This window comes from Vanacampus margaritifer, chromosome 6 (genome assembly GCF_051991255.1).
Source record: "Vanacampus margaritifer isolate UIUO_Vmar chromosome 6, RoL_Vmar_1.0, whole genome shotgun sequence".
NCBI lineage: Eukaryota > Metazoa > Chordata > Actinopteri > Syngnathiformes > Syngnathidae > Vanacampus > Vanacampus margaritifer.
Genome location: NC_135437.1, coordinates 21,474,076 through 21,495,845, shown reverse-complemented (window position 1 = coordinate 21,495,845; position 21,770 = coordinate 21,474,076). Strand labels below are relative to the sequence as shown.

Below are 21,770 nucleotides of genomic sequence, written 5' to 3'. Positions count from 1 at the left end.
ATATATATAGCCCGCTAGCTTAATTTGGTCAACACGACAAATAATGAAGACGCACGAACCATGGATAGACTGTTGACGAACGTTTTCCCTCAAAGGTAAGTTAAATAAGCACACAGGTTTAATAAAAATCCAACTTTGCTCACAGTAAACTACTTAAAATTGCAATGACGCCGACTGTCCGACAGATGGCGACGTAACCCGTAACTTCCTAGGCTACAGTGACCTTACCTTGGTTTATACTGTACTACGAGCTCCTTACCCCCTCCATAAACAAATAAGGCCAATTAAAATACGTTTTTCCAATTATATATTTTATTTTTACATCTATTGCTTGTGATTTACTTAAAGTCTTTGGTTTGTTTCATTCCACGTTTGTGGGAGGGTTGTTTGTGTTTAGTAAAAAAGAAAAGAAAAAAAAAGCCTGATTTGCATGAATGTCTGATCTTTAACGTTATAGAATAAAGCGTGCTACCGACATTTGGGAACAATAAGTCTTCTTACTTGTGATTGAATTCTAAAATCACTGTGGCAATTAAAAATTAGGGTTAAACATATAACTCTGTGGTGGTCCAAATGTGTTTTAATAGGACAATTATGGTCCAAATGAGTGTAGGTGTATATTGGTCATAAAATAGCAGAGCCTTTGTAGTTCCATATGTTGTGGATATGAGTGGAAGTAGCACAACTTCCTGAGAGGATACTCCTTTTTCCTGAGTATAATTCCCTGTGAAATCACTTTATTGTTTCAAAGCAGTATTGGTAAGCCGGTGAAATACTTCGAGGTCATTAATGACAGGAAATGAAGAGGGAGGCCCAAATGTTGATTGTATTGTCTCCTCTGCTTTTACAGGAGCTCTTGCATGTCACCTACAAGGAGGGATGGGAACCTGGTCCCACCATCTTCCCAGTCACGGGTCATTCCCCTGGACAGTGCACTCCTGGAATCCCAGCTGTAGGCCTGGTCGAGGACACTGCAACACAATAAGGTGGGCTAAACGCCAAACAGATGTTACTCCCACCACACCCTCTCCTTACTCTTCTTCCCCCCCTGTTCCCACCACAGCTATAGATGGACACGCCAGGCCTTTTTTTTTTTTTTTAGAGCTTGCTTGCATTTCAAAGCCAGCATCAATGGTTTGGGTTCAGGGTTCAGCAGGAATGGAGACTTTATGAAGCAGCTCATTAAGACCCTTTAACATGTAAGAGATGCTATGTCTTTGGCACGGCATGACCCAGATGCATGCGCCAATACAGTACAGCATCAAATCCAATCCAGTTACTACATTGTTCATTTAAACATTTGGTACTTGGTACGATCCGATACAGCTGGTCAAAAAAAAATGTGTGCCAAAATCAAACTTGCCTCTTGCAATTCAGTCCAGCTAGTTTATAATATATAAAATAATCCTGAGCGATTATTTTATGGTGTGAGAAGTTGTGTCGGCCAAACCATGCAATCCATGATTGTAACATGAAATTAATAGCCAATCAGGAACCGACCTGATGCTTTCTCTGTTGCTGGATACAAAGGAAGTGCCACATTTGAAAAGTCAAAAACGATTTCAAAAACTGGTACAGTATTCATTTTGTTTTACATGATTCATGGGAGTCAAAGTGAAACAAACACATTTTTTATCTATCGCCAAAACCATCGCTTCCTAAATCCACCAAAAATTGAATGTTTGTTGAGCCATTAACACTTCATTTTCAAAGAGTGGTGAATAATTAAAAACAACAACACAACCACGAGAGGACTGACAGTATTGTTTTGTGGAGAGAAAAAATGAAAATGACCAAATTTGGAAATACTTTAGGTGGTTTTGGCCTGACACATCATTATGTAGATAGTGATGTGTATATAATGTAGATACATCGATTTAAAATATTTTTTTGTAATTTTGACAGCTAGCTAGCTAGCCTGTGAGCCATCAGCTAGTAAGTAACCTATAGTAGCTAGCTAGCCAACTAACTACAGAGAGAGAGAGAGAGAGAGAGAGAGAGAGAGTGAGAGAGAATAAATTGTCAATAAGTCTTCTAGCTAGGAATCTCTAGCTAGCTGGTTGCTAACCAACTGACTAACAGAGAGAGAGAGAGAGAGAGAGAGAGAGAGTGAGAGAGAATAAATTGTCAATAAGTCTTCTAGCTAGGAATCTCTAGCTAGCTGGTTGCTAACCAACTAACTAACAGAGAGAGAGAGAGAGAGAGAGAGAGAGAGAGAGTGAGAGAGAATAAATTGTCAATAAGTCTTCTAGCTAGGAATCTCTAGCTAGCTGGTTGCTAACCAACTAACTAACAGAGAGAGAGAGAGAGAGAGAGAGAGAGAGAGAATAAATTGTCAATAAGTCTTCTAGCTAGGAATCTCTAGCTAGCTGGTTGCTAACCAACTAACTAACAGAGAGAGAGAGAGAGAGAGAGAGAGAGAGAGAGAGAGAGAGAGAGAGAGAGAGAGAGAGAGAGAGAGAGAGAGAATAAATTGTCAATAAGTCTTCTAGCTAGGAATCTCTAGCTAGCTACTAAAATTGATTAGATTGGCGGACAGACAGACAGACAGGCCTACAGTCTTAGTTCTACTCATCCCACAAATGAACGCTCCTTACAAATTTCCTGCCATTCAAAACGGAAATAAGCATGCTTTCCAAAAGGTATAAGGTAAATTGCCAAGAAGTATTGTCACATCCAATAAATAATCTTCCAAATACACATTTCTTTACTAAGATCCACGCACATCCGTAATTGTTCCCTCCCTTCATCCATCTAATGAAGTATTCACCCTACTGTCCAAGCTAGATCAGTAAGGAATTTCTGCTGCACCTTCTGGCGTTTATCATGGAGCGCTCTGCTTTCTGTCCCGCCACTCAGCCTTCACTAGCACTTGTCACAGTTGTTGACCACTGCAAATAAATAAGACAAACATGCCGCCCCCCCCCCCCCCCCCTCAGTAGGAAAAGGAAGGGCAACTTCTTGAAATTGGCTCCCATAGGAGGAGGTTATTGCGTGGAGTCGTGCCTCTTCCTAATCTTCATTCCTGCTTATTTTTTTTCTGGAACAGGACACTTTTGGTTTCCATGACAACCCATGCTCCAATCCCCTGTCCAGCTGCAGATTAGTTCAGCAGTGGGGGGTTTTGGTTTTGGTGGGAGGAGTCGCGGAGTAGGGGGCTGATGCTGGAAAATAGAGCGGGAGGATAGAGAGAGAAGGGGCGAAGGGGGGGGGGGGTGGCCTGAGGAACTCAGCACTGGGAAAACTTTGCGAAACAGAGAGAGAGAACGAGATAGGGAGAGAGGGAGCTCCACATCACCATTGAGAGAAATAGGAGACAAAGTGGAAGGAAAATGAAAAAAGCCATCAACATCTGAGGCTGCCCTCTGGTCGGAAGGAGGGATTTTGCTGACTTTTTGTGCCCTTTTCATCAAACCCTGGCGGGACAGGCTTTGGAATGCCTGCTGAGAGACGCCGGGGACAGCGGCATACGGAGTGAGGAGAGCCATGCAAGACGTGGATGCTGCCTTCTGCCGGCTCAGTTTACGCAAAATGAGGGACTACCACGGGAGCGCTTCATCGGGGCTCAGCCAGCTCGGAAAGGTAATGAGACTGTCCGGTGTTGCTTTTTTCCACACTTTTGAGTTTGTTTAGAGATGAATGAAAATGTAACCCAGGGGAGATGAATATGCAGGTTACTCTCAGATTTGGTATTTGACTGTTTAAAGTGATTGCTTCATGCTCACTCAGGCAACTTTGTGCAAGTGATACACAATACAGCCCGTCCCCCTCCGCCCCCTCCATCCTCTCAATGGTTGGCAGCTTACTGTAAATGAAAACATTTGGATAAAAGTTAGAGCGCATGCTGAAGCCATCACAAATTGGCAGGTTAAAGCAAGGGGGGAGGAGGGGAAAAGGGGGGGGGGGTTGTTAAGCGGGGATGAGCATTCTTCGCAGTGAACAAAAGCAGCTCTGCGAGCAGGGCCCCCGCGCCTGCTTTGTTGCGGGGAGACACAGGCAGGCGTGGAAACCTCTCCCAGGGAGAGCGCACTAGTTGCCGCTTCAGGTGATTCGACTCAAACCAACGACTCCGATTCGACTCCACAAAAAGGCAACGTTTTGTGCTCAAGGGCCACGAAGTCTGAAACTTCGATATCATAATGTCACAAAAGCGCTCACATTAAGTTTGCGACTCCAACATAAACAAGTGAATAGGAGCGCTCATGTGAGGCAATTACGTGTCCAATTACCAACACGGAAGTAACAACGTTCAGTTGACTAATCAACAAACTTCTCCGTATTTAGTGTCGCCCACAGTATTTGTAAAAATGAAGGCCTTACTTCAAAGCATGCCTAGCAATATTTCAGCAAAATCACACATATGGAAAAAGTCCAACCGACTGACTGATGAAGCGCTGTGACTCACGCGAAAAAAGGCACTTGATGACATCTGGCCACCACTGCACAGGAAGTAATGCATTTGGAGTATTTTAAGCTTTGTTCGGAATCTGTGGACAACATCAGCTCGCGTGACATCATTGCTGAATGGACACAGAATCGGTTTCAAGAAACCAACACACCAACTGCTATAGCATAAGAAATGAATGTCGTCCATATGTATTTTAATTCTAAACACTGCATGTTGAAAATGTGGTTTCCTTTCCAACTAGAAAAAAAATGTGGAGCTTGTTTTTGTTCTTTTTATGTTTTAACTCCTGATTAAATCTATCCATCCATCCAACCAAACTATAATGTACATTCATCAATGCACATGAAATGGGCCTTTACGTTATGAACGACCACTGCCAAGGCCAGAAAATTGAAAAATTATTACATGCAAGTATTGTCGCTCCCTGTTGCACACATACGTCAAGAATAGCACATTTTTAAATGGTTGCCAACTGCCACATGGCACGCTTATTTTTTCACCGCTGCTCCATCTGTTGAATTTGATTTACAAGGCTGATTATCGTTGCTGATATTCAGCATTTTTGTCGAATATTGGCATCAGTCTTTTTTTTTAATCTCATAGCCGAGAGAGATCAATATATTTAAATTTTCGGGTAATTTTATAAGACATACTGCTGTCCCGAGAAACTCTCTGCACCTTTTGTTTTTGTTTGATATTCAAACAAAAATGAGTGAAGATTGATCAATTCAGTTATTTTGACATTTTGGAAAACTTTATTTACTGTGGAAAACTATAGGGAGCTATATTTGTTTAAGTTTTCATTGAACTTTTTAAGACAAGCCATGCTGATGAGCTGGAGAGCTTTCAGATTTATTTATTTATTTTAAATTTTAAAACAAAGATTTCTATGGTTTAGCATTAAAAGAAAATCTTCAACATTTAGCAAACCTGAAAAGTTGTTCAATAAACATACATTATGCTTAAAGGCATTTCAACAAAGTCATAAATGGTATTTTGTATTCTTTTAAATTATGCCACCCGTATTTTCACTTTTACTGAAAATGAATACCAGCTCAAAATATTTGCTATTGGCGCCCTTGACTACAAATAATCGGTATCGGTATTGGCCTTGAAAAAAACATATCCGTCTATCTCGTCAAAATGCTCGACTATGGGAATGGAGATATCCGTATGTGTGTGGGTTAACATGTCAGCCATTAACAGTCGACTCCACTCTAATAAGTAACCCCTAAAACAACCTAAATGAATGACATCATCATCATCTACGTTTGCAGTTGCATTTCGTGATAAATGGAAAACCTAACGATTCACACATCAGGCAAATATTCAACAGATTTTTTTTCTTAATTTGTATATTGCATTTTGGTGTACAAACCAAGCCTGCTCAAATATGATGAACATCGAAACAGCTGTGCATCCAGTGTCCATCTTTGTGAGCGTTAAGGGATGTCGTGTTCCCTGTTAGCTCATTATCAGGAATGTCTGCTATGTCCTATAAGTACTGACCCAGACTCGATTCTTATCACTCAGCCAAGACAATCCATTTCTTTGGCTGATTTTGTGTGATTTTTAACTACCGAGAACAGGAACGGGACATTTGATTTACTACTACAATGCGTCAGCAGCGAATGAGCTCTTTGATTTAGGGACACACATTTGTACTCCCTTCAAATGTGAGTTGAATGTAAAAAAAAAAAAAAAAAAATGCTGTTTGCAGTACACCAGTGTGTGCACTCACTTTAGGTTGGACGTTTACTGTGGAGAGATGTTTTACAGAGATGGAGATAAAGTCTGTCTGTGGGATTGTAATAAAGAGGCTACAATCTTGTCATGGCTCGTCGAAGGGGAGACATTGTGTGTCAGAGTGAGTCTGTTGTTTACATTCAAGCCAGGGGTACTGGCTAACCGTCTCCAGTGTTTACACATTGTTGTATGTTCCTCGCAACGTTCACGTGTTCATGGCCTTCTCGCAAGGGAATTACTTGAAAAGAATAACGGCAGATGTTTACCCAAGTGACAATAAGTGAATCTTTTTTTTTTTTTATTTGGAGGAAGTGGATAAATGGATTTGGTTGATGTCAGTAAGGTGGGGGCTTTAGGACCCAGATGCGGGAAGGCAGAGCAAGGAGGCAGAGGTGCAGTCCAAAAAGAGGTTTTAATTTCTAGTCAAAAAAACTAACTTCAAAATACAAAATAAACTGAACTAACAAAACATGAAGCTAAACATGACAAAACAACTAAGGCGAGACTAACAACATGACATGGATCCTGATAAGGCAAAAAGGTCAGCGTGACGTGGCGAAAGACTTACGACAGTGGCAACAATGAACCGACACAGACAGGGGGGAGACAACCGACTAAATACACCAACACTAATGACATAACAAGACACACCTGGCTGAGGGCACTGATTGGATGACACATGAGGGTAATGGGAAAAGGTGGACACAATCAGGGATCAGGGTTGACACAGACACCACACAAGGAAGGGCAAGTGACCTGAAACGAGAGGAGTCAGACTTTTCACAATAAAACAGGAAATGACAAGACAAGGGGAACACACAAGGAAAACAGAGGCTAAACATGACAGGGACTAAACAAGACTGAAAATAAACATGACAGTTGATGAGTCACAGGACTCTGCAGTCACCCAGAAATCTCTCAGTGGGCCTTATTATTGTCATGTCAAATATATTAAGGTTAGGATTTTCACAGCTAATTATGCATGACACGATATGGACAAAAGTTTTAGGACACACCGTGACCTAAATAATTTGATATTAGCATAACCAACGGTATAATACAGGCATGCAAACACAAACAATCAGAATGGTAGGCCTACTGTACTACTCAATAAGATATGTGATATTATTATTATTATTATTTTTTTTTATAATTTTTCAGAGAAGATAAACATTAAGAATATATGCCAGTGAGTATTGCTATGTTATTGGTCTACATGTGTTGCTCTGTTGTTCAAATAACCGTTGCTTGAAAAACCGTGACTATCAATGCTAACCGTTAGCATGTCAAAGTTAAATTACGCTAATGCCGAATTTTGTGGTTGTTTTAATTTCACGTTATTCTCTTTGTTTTGTTAACTGGGATTGGCATTAAACAGTTTGCCTCTTTTGATGAAATGTAACATTTTTGACATACTGCTACTTATTGTGAAGCGAGTTGAATTTAATTCACTGCCACCATACATTTGTGCTCGTATTTTAAGTTTGCGCTTGCTAGTAAAAGCAAAAAACAAAAACAAAAGAACATATCCGCAGAGTTACGGCTCATATCTTGAAAAATTTGTAAGTGCATTTGGGCAGTTTTGTAAAATTACTTTACTTCCAAATTTGTGGGAAGAGTTTGGGGAAGGCCTTTTTTTGTTCTACAGTGCAAAATCCATAAAGGCTTGCTTGCTGATGGAGTTGGGTGAAGATCTTGAGAGAGCCCTGACCTCAACCCCATCAAACGTTTTTGGCCAGACTCCACATTCCCTTCAATTTACAACCCTGGAATGTCCAGATGTCCTAATACTTTTGTCCGTACGCGTTTGTCAGTGGGCGCAGCCCGTTTGTTTTTCTATTCTCTTCCGATCAAAAACAGTGACAGAAGGGCTCTAGAGGAGGTTCCGACCCTTGCACCCCTTCCTTCCCTTACAGGAACTGCTCTTTGACAGGCACTCAGCGGGGTCGGCCCTCATAGCCTGTGAGCTAGGTCGCGCTGTCGTTGCCACGGCGACACTCTGAAAAGAACGTGTCCTGCGGTGACAGCGAAGGAATCCTTCTCCCCGAGCAGATACGGTGAGAGTATTGTCTGTCTGTCGTATTGGCAGATGGCCATGGTTTAAGTCATGATCAAAAACAATCCTGACCACACCCCCCGACACACATCCTCGCGCTCACACGCATGGATAATGCACACCATATTACACACATCTGAGTCCAACCAACATGGATACGTTGATACATACCAGTGGAGGTGTTTGTAGAAAGCATTCATTTTGTCGCCAGATTCACTTTTAACCCTAATATGTACACACGTGCAAGCAGTTGTAAACTTTTTTTGATCTGTTCTGATTTTAAGATTTTCACCTGTAAGACATAATAGAAATCCATTTTAGGGTCTAGCCAGCTCAGTTCAGTCCCTCCCAAGTACGGTAATAGGGTGAGTTGGATGGAGTAAGGAAGGGCATCCATCCACCCATAAGACCAACGCCAAAACGTCATCCAACACAGAAACCCCTAAATATGTAAAAAGTTGGTCATATGCAAAACATATAAACAATGTAAGAATTGACCACCACCACCAAAAAATAAATCCTGCTGCCATTTTCCTAGGAGTGCTAGTGCTAGGGATCGTTGAGCTAACCCTAGTTAGACTCGGACGTAACCAAAATGAGGAATTTGGGGATATATTGGTGCTAACCAGTGACCACACGGTTAACTTTGACAGTGCTGTTCACTAACAATGTTACTAACCATGATTTTAACAATGCGTATTTAATGGTCAGTTAGCTAACGGCAGTTAGAGTTAGGGGTTAACCAGTGGTTAAATTAACCGAGAACTGTTGAGGAATGAAAATAAATTTCCTCTTTGCAAGTTCCAAAATTTGAAGACAGATTTAATGTAAGAAAAAACACCTTTGCAAAATTGATTTTTAATCTAACAGAGATCTCTGGACATTTAACAGCCTCTAATTCATCACTTAAACAGGTGGGATTCAGAGCGCCAAAATGTGTCTCTTCCGCGTGTAAAATGGCTTCTTATAGTTAAAACCGACCGCCTCTCTTTCATTTGTAGACAAAACATACTCTCTGGGTACTTTTCCATGAGCTATGGCGAAAACAGAGTCAGGGGTGCGTGTTCGAAACAGATTCTGTTCTCAAGGACCAAATGTGTTTTCGCACAAAGCGCTGAGAAGGAACTTTTTTAGACTAAATAGTATGTCCCACCTTAAGGTCAGATTATACCGAAATCAACACCACCTGCTCTGCACAGGACACAAAACATTTCGACAAGGTTAATATAAAGAATTAAAATGTTAATAATGTGTAACAATGGTTAATATATGAAATGAAGAATTAAAAATGTTATAATATCTATCAGAACTGAACAACCAGGCTCTCTAAAATCTAAAGCTAAAATCTGTTCTAAAAATCTGAGCTTTGAGCAATTCCCAATCATACTACCTTAGGAGTTTTCCATGTTTGGAGGTTCCACTGTTATATTCCGGATCTGGATCAGTACAATGCTCGAATAGAGATGCAAAAGCAACGTCACTTACAGTATGATGGCAGGAATTTCAGTCTCGTTTGCCAGAAACATCATCACACACACATACAGGATGACGCTCACAGCCACTGAAAATACCGCTTTAGTTTCTGCGCACTGTGACCCGACGTGGTGGCAAACACACACCATTAAACGTTTGTGTGCAACTTGGAAGAGAGAAATAGGATAGTGAACATACATTTAGCCTTCACTGAGCAGCTCCGTCTTGGTTGCGGGGAAGAAGGCTGCCATCTGGAAAGGAATGCGGCCATCTGGGTTCAAAGTGGACCTCAAATGTGACCGCGCAGCTCTTTGATTTAGTCCCGCTTCGCCATATTGTGGAGAGCATTCCAAACAAAATGGGAAAAGGTTAACGCATGCTTTGCTAGTTTGGCTTTGCAGAGTGCGTACACCGCAATGTTTGATATGGAAACACTGTAAGTCGTTTAAGTAGTTCCAGACGCACTTTTTGAGGTTTGAATGCGAGGAATCAGTTAAGCTTGAGGACGTTATGAATGGAAACTAGAATGACACTCAGTAGAGTAGAGGGCAGTAAAGCACATACTTCTGCCAAGATCGAACTGTTAGCCAAAGCCGTTGTTATCAAGCAGCAGTTACTTGGGCAGTACCGTTTTTGGTTCTGGGCCGTCAGGCGTCCAAAAGTGTATCAATGGAATAAATTCCTCAAAGTTAATATATATGTAGACAAGATTATGTTTATGTTTTGTTATTAAATTGGGATTAGAGTTTGGTGGTTAAGGTTGGCAATAGAACTGGAAAAGTTTCACTTTCCTTTCTCTTCTTTGGTCCTTCCTCGGGTCTCCTGACGGCCTCACGACTCAGGCTGGAAGTGTTCGGTTTAGGTGAACGGTATGGGATTTTTTTTAATAGCTTTTACGTGAACTAATGAATACACACACACTCGCACGCACATACGCACATACACATCCTCACCCACATACAAAAAAAAAAAAGAGCATTGATGATGACATGTCAAATCGGTAAAATTACCGAATGAACAATACTGAGCTCTCCAGAAGAAGAAAAAAAAAAAGAACTGGAAAAGTGGGTTAGGATCAAGGTACGAACTGCACGTAGTTGTTTGGGTTTTGTGAGTTTGGGTTAAAAAGAATTCTGATTTGGGTTAGTGTTAAGGAAACAACTGTAATTCAGAAATGTCCTTAGTATGTGAATGCTAAAACGTGACATCAAGTCAAAAATATAAACTAAACATCATAATTGACTGTGCTGTTTAGGATCACAGAGGAGCTGGGGTTCCGTCTTACTTTGATGAAACACAAAGGTAATCGCTCAGCTTTTACGGAAAACTGCTTAAAACATTATTTCCTGTTGACAGGCTAAAATTCGGAAGATTTTAACAAATGTTAACTAGAGCAATGTCTCTATGTGATTCACTTGATAGTGAATGTAAAAAAAAATCCTGGGATGTGTTGACTCGGGATTTACTGTTGCAGATCGGGGGCATTCCCAGAGAAACCCAGAGGCATGCTAACCATATACTCTACACCCTTCTCCATTTGTCTCAGTCCATTTTCTTGGCTCAGGCCCACAGATTTTGGTCACCGGGTGTGTGGAGGTCAAAAACGTCGCCTCTGACTCTGGAGTTTACACTCCGGAAGTGCACTTTCCCAAGCTCTCGCCTCATCGAGCTCCCCTGGGATGCTGGGTGGGAATGACAAAAATCTGTCTTTCGGCTCAGGCATGTTGCAGAGCAGCAATGGGACCGTGAGGAAGCTCTGGTGGGAATTTGCAACAAGGAAGCTGTTAGAAAGAGACGCAGAGTGATACAGGAAGTTAGATGGAGAAGACTTTGGCTCTTGCAGCTCAGTTAAAGAAACTGTGGCTTAAAGGAGAAATCTGATCTGGAGCCCAGAGGATAATGTTAGCAAGCAGCCAGCTTGTTGAAAAGATCTGGAGGTCTACTTTCACTTACAGGCCTACGTCCACTGCTGCTGTGGCGAAAAGTTTGACCATTTGAATCCAGAATTCCATTTTTTTTTTTTTGTCCAGGAGAGCTCAGTATTGTTCATTCGATTTGACATCATCATTGCTCTCCTTTTTTTTAAAAAAAACAAACAAACAAATCAATTAAAAAAAAATTAATAAATGTTTTTTTTTTAAAATATATATACATATATATATATACATATACACACATATATATATATATATATATATATATTTTTTTTTTGTATGTGTATGTGCGTGTGTGTGTGTGTGTGTGTGCGTGCGTGCGTGCGAGCGTGTGTGTATTCATCAGTTCACCTAAAGCCCATTAAAAAAAATCCCATACTAATAATATAATATAATAATAAATTGCCAAATGCAGAAACATCAATGTAAGTTATCACGAGGGTTAGGGTTAGGTGGCTCTTGCTAACAGACAGAATTAAGTAACCGGAATTAGGTTAAAAAAAAAAATAATAATGTTAGCAAGCAGCCAGCTTGTTGAAAAGATCTGGAGGTCTACTTTCACTTACAGGCCTACGTCCACTGCTGCTGTGGCGAAAAGTTTGACCATTTGAATCCAGAATTCCAAAGTCTATGGAACATTAGCTGGTTTGATGTGCTGCTTGCTATGGGGCATCGTTCCAAATAAGTGATAGCGCATTTCTCACTTGGTTTTAACATTGCGGCCCTTTGGCACACAGGTAGTAAGTTGTGTTATGAGGGTCTTTAACACGGTCGTGGGTGTTGAAGGGTACAGCAAAACTGTTTAGACAAACGAATCTCTGTCACCTAATGTTCTAAGTGAGCTTACCAATTAACATTTATCACTGCTCGCTTGAACAGTGAGGCCTTTTTCCAGGAAAAGTGGCGACGCCGCGTGTTCTTTTGTTGCCGAGATTTCCTGTTTTACTCCGCAACGGCAGATACATGCGGTGATCAACTAAAGAAGCGGGATAGCCACAGACCAGTAGACCATATTTTAGCCTGCATTAAAGAAGTGACTCTGCAATTTTCTAAAAGGATACTTATGGATATTCACGTGAAATTTGCATGAAGTAAATAGTAGACTGTGGTGATCTCCAAGGGCTTCAGTCCAGAATTAAGTTTTTCACACACGGCAGAAGTGTTGCTCCTGTTGAGGGAATTTGGCACTGTTGCTGGTTTTATTTTAGTCGTTTTCTACTTCATGTTTTTGTTCCATTGCTGTTGGCTTGTTAGGGCTCTCAGTTTTTGTAGTGTCGATCAGCTGCCGGTGGAACAAAGGACTTTGGATCTTATGATCAAACAGTACAGTGTTTTTTGTGTGTTTTAACGTTTTACATTTCACTCCCAGCCATTTTCACTGAAGCAACCCCTTTCGCTCCTGGCTGTTTTACTGGATTTTGACTGATTTTGCAAGGCCCACAGAATATTGTGTTCTAATGCTATCAAAGAAAAATTAGAGTCTCTTTTTTCATCAGGACACAAAAAGTATATTTGTATCTGTTTCAGTTTTGAAGCAATTAGCAATAGAACATAGCTAAGTTTCCTGATTATTCACAAACCTGTTTAAAACACTGGGGAAAAGAGCTTTTTGCAACATGGCCCTGGGTGAGCTTTTATACTCTGCTGCCACCTGCTGGCCATTTTTTTGATAACAACTATCATTGCTTTAAGCTACCTCTTCAGGTCAGAGGCTGCATCAAAGCCTTCTGTATGCTCTAGCCTAAAAAAAAAAAAACCACACAAAAACGTATAAATACGTTTTTGGGACCATGGCAGTATTTAAAATGGAATGGGTTTATAATATAATAGTTTCAAAGTGAAGAGTGTGTTTAAACTATTTCTTATTTTGAACACATTCATATTAGATTAAAATGTTATTTAAACCATGGCTAGTAGAGTTAATAAATGTTGTATGATTGCAACAGCATTGCACTCTGGAATGAATTATTGCAAATATAATTGATCTCAGTTGGAAATTTTGTCTCTTCTTTCATCAGGATTAAAAAAGTATATTTGTATCTGTTTCAGTTTTGAAGCAATTAGCAATCGAACATAGCTAAATTTCCTGATTATTCACAAACCTGTTTAAAACACTGGGGAAAAGAGCTTTTTGCAACATGGCCCTGGTGAGCTTTTATACTCTGCTGCCACCTGCTGGCCATTTTTTTTGGTAACAACTATCATTGCTTTAAGCTACCTCTTCAGGTCAGAGGCTGCATCAAAGCCTTCTGTATGCTCTAGCCTAAAAAAAACACACACAAAAAAAACGTATAAATACGTTTTTGGGACCATGGCAGTATTTAAAATGGAATGGGTTTATAATATAATAGTTTCAAAGTGAAGAGTGTGTTTAAACTATTCCTTATTAGATTAAAATGTTATTTAAACCATGGCTAGTAGAGTTAATAAATGTTGTATGATTGCAACAGCATTGGACTCTGGAATGAATTATTGCAAATATAATTGATCTCAGTTGGAAATTTTGTACCACTAAATTGAAGTGTCTCAGCATGGATTGTGGTCCAACTTTGAGGTAGAGTTTCCAGGTTATTGAATGCATTTCTCTCGGTTGAAGCCTCAGCGTCTGAAGCTTTTCGCCTGCGAGTGTCTGAAGACGCAAGTTGTTTAATCCGACACAGACTCTGGATGAGGTTAAATGGGCCAAAGTAAGGGTGGTTTAGAGGAGGGCCCGAAAATGTGTTGGCATGGGCCCCTAGTTTGTGGAGCCAGTGGGATAATTGGGAGCAGACTGGGGATGAGTTAAGGGCTCAGCCGATGGGATCTTTTCTGACAGTCGGGAGGAGGAGCCGACTCGCCATCTGATGGAGACAGCAGGAAGAGATTTGTTTGTTCTGCCTAATAAATGTGTCCTCCTTTTCATCTAACTCTCTTTCTATCCTCATTGGGTTCTTGTTTTGAAGATCTTGAAAGCATTTTTGTAATTAGCAAAGCATTTGTAATGGTAAGATTTTACAAACTTGGTGTGTTTATTTTTCTTTTCTTTTCTGTGCTTATCGTGCATCATTAGCCAGCAAGCTCAGAACTCTACATAGAACACAAGGCTTAGCTATAAAAGGCCTGAGGTTAGACGGTACGGTATGATCATTTGTAACAGGTGCAAAAGCTTCTCGGGAGATTTATCTGACATTTTCCTTTAGTTTTGTGTCATTTTTACTTTGTGGTAATCTGAGGTTTGCAACAGGTTAACAAGCCAACAGCAGCATTTGACTTTTTTTTGTGTGTGTGTTTTTTTTTTTTTTTTTTTTTTTAAATCTCTGCAGTTTGAACTTACATTTCCTGCAGGACACAAAACACATATTTTCTGTTTGCTAGTATAAAGACAAACAAGAAAATAACCATTCATTATGCGGCGATCATGAGAAGCCTGCATTGGTGTGGCGCTTTGGTTGGTTCAGAGGTTCCGAAGTATAATTTGGTGTTTGCTTACGCCTTCTCCGAGGTCATCATTTAGCCCATTCTTAAAAATCCCACTGGAATAGGCAGACGCACTAAAAGGAAAAAAAACATAGACCGTGTGAGTTTGAAAATGCAGCAATCGTGTTGTATATCTTCGATTGTGTCAGTTTATTTATGGCTAACCCAGTTTCATTGCTCTCTGACATCCATCGTTTGTGCTCTTAATGGTTTTGTACTGTACCTTGGCCTGCAGGGTGCATCGATGGATGGAATACATCCAGTGGAGTATCAATAAATGTCCCTGTTTGGCCCGTGCCCGAAGCCTTGCTATGAAATCAGCTTGGGAAAGCAGCAGGGGGCCCTCAGAGCAGGACAGAGACCCCCAACCAGAGAGCGTAAAAGAGTGAAGGAGAGTGTTGGGTCCAGATAAAATTCCATTGTTTATTTGCCTGACTCCCTCCTTCCTCTCCATACGTCCCTTCCTTTACCATCAAGCCTTCCTATGCTCCTTCTTCAGGAAGCTGAAGCAAAATGGCGTGCATGAAAGACTGCAGAAGAGGCAGTTGGGCAAACATTCAGAGTTGTGTTAAATTGATAGCAGACAAGGGTCTGGCCTAGGCCAAAGTGGACCAAATCTTTAAAGGATTGGGTCCTCTACTCAGTGTGGGTGCAGAAAGAAATAAAATAAAATAAACCTTTCCCCCTTTTACATATTATGAATCCAATTATAGCGTATCGTGTTGCTCCACTATTTATTTATTTTTTATGTCAAACCACACTTTTTTTTGTTTTCAACGTGTGGTGCAAGTCGGCACCCTGACGGAGAGCGCTGAAATGCAGCCAGCAACTTTTGTCCTTTTTAGGCATGTAGAAAGCAGAGACAAGAGTGCAAGCGTGTAGTTGGTGGGGTGGGGGGGGGGGTGTAGCAGGACGATGAAGTCACATTTAGCTGTTCCTGCAGGGCTGTATGGTGTGATGGAGCTTTGGATTTTTATGAGAAGCAGCTGTTGGAAAGAGAGAAAAAAAATCACCGACAACAACCTAGACACCCGATAAAGCCGGCTATGAAACACATCGGGAGATAACAAGAACTCTTTAAACAGCAGAACCTTGTCGTGCTATCACCAAACATTCACACAACAGATTGATATGTGGCGGTTCAAACTCATGACACGGCAGACTGACTTGAGCGTGTGTGTGTGTGTGTGTGTGTGCATAACATTGGCAGCTTGGCACGAGTCGGCTCTTGTCCTCCCTTTTTCAGCAGCGTTTACAGCCAATGGAGCATGTGGAATCTGCCAGAGAGAGTCATCGCGCTCTCAGGTGATCGCTCGGTGAGTGTCAGTGAAGTGAAGCAGTGCTCGTGCAGGTGAAAAGGGCGCACATACCACTTTTCATTTATCAACCTAATCTCATGTAATCATCCCCCAGTAGAGGATGTATTGTTTTCATTGCAGTTTGTTAGATAGCTAGAAAGATTATGTGAGGAAAAAAAAATCAACATAACTGATTTCCAAGAATCTTAGGCTGGAGTTACACAATAATGATGTGGCACAATTCAGCTATGCATCATGGCAGTTAAAAAAAAAAATATATATGGTGGGGGGGCACACCTGAAATCTAATATCATTAGATTTGAATCAGGTCAAACACGCACACGCACGCACGCACATGCACATGCTCACCCACATACAAAAAAAAAATAAATAAATAAAAAATATATATATATATATATGTGTGTGTGTATACTGTATGTATATATATGTATATATATTAAAAAAAAAAAAAGAGAAAGAAAAAAAAACTTTTTTTTTTAAATTAATTTTATTTTATTTAAAAAAAAAAAAAAATTAAAAAGGAGAGCAATGATGATGTCAAATCGAATGAACAATACTGAGCTCTCCTGGGAAAAAAAAAAGGATTTGAATCAGGTCGCTTCCAAATGTGAATGAAAATCAGATAAGCAAGAAAAAAAGAAAAGAAAAAAAAAAGAAAAAAAATCAGATAAGCAGCTGCAGCACAAACGGAAAGATTGGCGCTTCCCCCACCAATGCGAGCCTGACTTCATCGAAATAACGTCGGTGATGTGTACGCTCCCGTATATGCCCAAAATACACAAACATTTTAAATAAAACACACGCAAAGACAGACTATTGATGACAATCCGAATGTGGTCGTGACGCATCACAAGCGCACAGACTGTTAGATAAGGAAACTAATTATCGGCAGTCATTTATCAATCAGTCAATTATCCACTAGGGGATTTTAAGATGACATGATTGAAACCAATACCAGATATTATTCAAATGACATAGACAGTCAAACAGACCTGCAGTGTGAATCCATCCAGACTAAAATGGAAGTCAACCTTAAACATTTCTTGACAATAATATGTTATATGTGCCCTCACTAGTCTAAACATGACATTCTGATTAATAATATATTTGTAAAATATGAATTATTAAACAAACTCAGCTGTTTTTGTCCATCTCAGGGGGCGGCCATTTTGCCACTTGCTGTCGACTGGAGATGACATCACAGTTGTTCAGGGCACAAGCGACGACCAATCACAGCTCATCTGTATTCTGAAGCTGTGCTGTGATTGGTTGTTACCTGAGACCTGAGCAACATTGATGTCATCTTCAGTCGACAGCAAGTGGTAAAATGGCCGCCCCCTGAGATGGATTAAAAAAGGCTGGATTTTACTGCTTAACTCATATTCCAGAAATGTAATAATAATCAGAATGTCATGTTTAGACTAGTGAGTTTTTTTAGGTGGACTTCCCTTTTAAGTATACATTAGCTATGGACATTTGACTGTTGTCATATTTATTTTCAGTCTTGTTTACTCCGTCATGTTTAGCTTCTGTTTTCCTTGTGTTTTCCCCTTGTCTTGTCATTTCCTGTTTTATTGTGAAAAGTCTGACTCCTCTCGTTTCTGGTCACTTGCCCTTCCTCGTGTGGTGTCTGTGTCAATCCTGATTGTGTCCACCTTTCCCCATTACCCTCATGTGTCATCCAATCAGTGCCCTCAGCCAGGTGTGTCTTGTCATGTCATTAGTGTTGGTGTATTTAGTCCAGTGGTGTCCAAACTCGGTCCTCGGGGGCCGGTAGTCCCGCAGGTTTTGGATATTTCTCTCCTCCAACACAGCTGAAGCTCATCAGCAAGCTCTGCATAAGCATGATAACGACCTTGTTGATTGGAACAGGTGCGTTGGAGCAGGGAAACCTCAAAAACCTGCAGGACTACCGGCCCTCGAGGACCGAGTTTGGACACCACTGATTTAGTCGGTTGTCTCCCCCCTGTCTGTGTCGGTTCATTTTTGCTGTTGCAACTGTCGTAAGTCTTTCGCCACGTCACGCTGACCTCTTTGCCTGATCAGGATCCATGTCATGTTGTTAGTCTCGCCTTAGTTGTTTTGTCATGTTTAGCTTCATGTTTTGTTAGTTCAGTTTTATTTTGTATTTTGAAGTTAGGTTTTTTTTGATTAGATATTAAAACGTCTTTTTGGACTGCACCTCTGCCTCCTTGCCCTGCCTTCCCGCATCTGGGTCCTAAAGCCCCCACCTTACTGACAACTGTCTTTCATTGTCATTTATGTGACTCATTAATCTCTGTTTTAAAAATACCATTTTATTGGGAAGTAAGAATGTCTTTAAATGTTCTCAACTCCCATTTACATGACGTGATCTTGATGACGATATTCAGGGATCTGTACATTGTACAAGCAACCATATAAGAAGTTGCACAGTTTGTTGCTGGTCAGAGAAGACCGAGCTTTGTCAATTTGGTTTGGTAAAACCGGCCCTGTCCGACATGGCACCGTCTAATTGAACTGAATTCATATCAGTGCCACTCAAGGGAATAACTGATATCTGGTTTCTTTTAGTAGTCACTCAGTGGCCAAATAAGCTATAAAATTCAGCGGGGTTTGTTATGCAACTGATTGTTAGCGCTGATGCTCTCCGTCTGACCTGCCACTACCGTCTTGTAAACGCTTTAAGGCATTTTAACTCTTTGACTGCCAGACGTTTTCAGAAAAAGGATGCCGTGGGTGCCAGCCGATTTAAGCATTTTGACTGATCTTTTGACTGATCTTTCAAAGTCCACAGAAAATGTTGTGTTTGGACTATGGAAACACACATACTACCAAATGAAAGATTGGACTCTCATCTTTCATCAGAAAAAAAAGTTTGTTTCTACCTTATTCCGTTTTTAAGTAATCAACAATAGAAAATGGTTAGTTTCACCTCTGTTTTGAAACAAACGTCTTTTAACGTCTTTGGCACTCCTCCATAGGATTTTACTAAACGTTATTTAACGTTTTTGGCAGTCAAAGAGTTAAGTCTGCGATGTCCATCGAGCTCTCGCTGTGTTTTTTTTCTAAGGATACGATCTTTGGTTTGTAAAATGAGCTTTGGCTCAAGGCCACTGATGATGTATATAAACATGACAGCATTTACTGCTGATTCAGGGAAAGACAGTGTTCTCGTTGTAGATTGCTGAATCATTCCATTGGTAGAGAATTGTTTTGGATCTTTGGATGTCTAGAAAGGATCAACAAAGTAAAGTTTTTTCCCCCGGTGGTTTATCATCAATTTTTCACCTCTTTACTATACTGAATAGGGCTTGAAACTAAATATTGAATATGTAGTCTGTAGACTTTTAAGTTACTAAGTAGAAAAACAGTAGGTCTTGTCAGCCACACTTTGTTGACAATTTTCTATAATGTCTATTCGTATTAATGTCAGCTCAAGGAACTCTAATCTCTGCTGCCAGTTACACCTCACAGGACTATCAGGATGAAGGGGCCGGATCGTGTCGAGGTCTTTTTGGTTGCAGTTTCCTGTCAAGTTTTTATTGGCCTCAGCAGATGGCTTCCCTAACCCCTCGCTGCATTGTTAATGGCGGCCATCTTTCTGCAGAGGTGAGGAGGGGTCACCATAGCTGTAGATAGCCACAGGACGCCGAGCATTCGCTGCCGTTTCCTGAGCAACCGAAAGCTGTAAAACTGGCCAATCGGATCAATTTGGAGGCACTCCTTGACAGGTTTGAGCAAGCGTTCGGGAAGCACCATGCAGTGTGAATGAGTCAAGGCTAAAACATGTTTAAACTTGATTGTATTTATGCTGAAGTGCATTAAAAAAAAATGACCTTTTAACTCATTCACTGCCATTGACGGCTATAGACGTCAAAAATTCATTTGAACTATTTCTATTAGTTTAACATTTTTTTCCACTTTTGTTAACAATAGTATGAAAACCTTTTTTTTTTTTATTGTACATTTAGAACAGATATACAATTTGTGATTAATCGTGGGTTAACTAGTGAAGTCATGTGATTAATTACGATTAAAAATCTTAATCGCCTGACGCCCCTAATTTCTAATAATCTTTTCTCTTTTTTTATCGCGTCAGGCGATTAAATCTTTTCATTGTAATTAATTGCATGACTTCAATAGTTAACTCACGATTAATCACAAATTTTATATGTGTTCTAAATGTACAATAATTTTTTTCTAGGTTTTCATTCTCTTGTTAACAAAAATGGAAAAAACGTTAAACTAATAGAAATAGTTCAAATGAATTTTTGACGTCTATAGCCGTCAATGGCAGTCAATGAGTTAAGGCATGGATTTTTGAAACCTGCTTTTACTGTTGGTCTTTGGGCTCAAAACATTGAAGCAGGACAGACTAGAAGTGTGTACTGTTTTTGCAGTCAGTACAATAGTATACTTGTATTATTCTTTGCAATATCCACTTTCCTCTTCGGTTTTGACAACCCCAGTCGCCCCAATTTCCCTCTCTGATTTTCAGTTCCTCCCATCTTTTCATGGTCCATATGAACATTCAAGACTCTATATATACATTCTTGAGAGCCCCCCCCACCCCATTTGTGTGTCTCAGTACAGTATTTATGTTATTAATGTCATTTAAGACGAAGAAGGGGAGTGAAAACCAGACTTATGTTTCCCTTCAAACATGTGACCTCTGCCCAAGTTACATCTGAAAATAATTTGGGCCTACAGGCCAGCCATTGGATGGCTGACACAAACCTTTGTCCTGGTCGGGTGGAGTGGATGTGCGTGTGTGTGTGTGTTGGGGTGGTTGATGTGGGGGGGCTTTGACAAAGCAGTGAAGAGGTCTCAGTTGAGCCTTAAGCCAAATAAGCTGTGGTGTGCTTTTCTCAGGGGGAAGCAATTGTAAAATGTACAGCAACTTAAAGATGGGCCCAGTTATGTCTATATCTCATATAAAACTTCCACTAGCTTGACATATTTCTAAAGCGAAAGCATTTTTGCAAAGTATCCAGTATCTCAGCAACAAATAAACTCCTGAAGCTTTTCTTTAACTGTTTGACTGCCAAAAACGTTTAGTAAAATCCTACGGAGGAGTGCCAAAGACGTTAAAAGACGTTTGTTTCAAAATAGAGCATTTGGGTGAAACTAACCATTTTCTATTGTTGATTACTGAAAAACGGAATAAGGTAGAAACAAACTTTTTTTTCTGATGAAAGATGAGAGTCCAATGATTCATTTGGTAGTATGTGTGTTTCCATAGTCCAAACACAACATTTTCTGTGGACCTTGAAAGATCAGTCAAAATGCTTAAATCGGCTGGCACTGGCGACAACCCGTTTCTGAAAACGTCTGGCAGTCAAAGAGTTAATAACTATTTAGATTTCTTTAAGGAGCTCTTTTCAGCTCGTAAAATA

The 21,770-nt window shown here is 40.3% G+C and overlaps 1 protein-coding gene across 7 annotated transcripts in view; it reads left to right on the top strand.

Annotated features, from left to right (window-relative positions):
• Positions 1 to 884: 884 nt before the first annotated feature.
• Positions 885 to 21,770, top strand: part of LOC144054240 (DENN domain-containing protein 2A) — a 44,743-nt gene continuing 23,857 nt past the window's right edge. Inside the window, exons 1-2 of one of the 7 annotated variants that reach the window (XM_077569485.1) lie at positions 885 to 986; positions 3,429 to 3,582. Coding sequence is in view for 1 of the 7 variants with exons in the window: in XM_077569483.1 (XP_077425609.1) it covers positions 19,961 to 19,983 (23 nt within the window). In the remaining 6 variants the exon portion in view is untranslated. Of the gene's footprint in view, positions 987 to 3,234; positions 3,583 to 18,376; positions 18,396 to 19,836; positions 20,106 to 21,770 lie in introns of those variants that run through there. The other 6 variants (XM_077569490.1, XM_077569489.1, XM_077569484.1 and 3 more) reach the window with 6 other exon arrangements.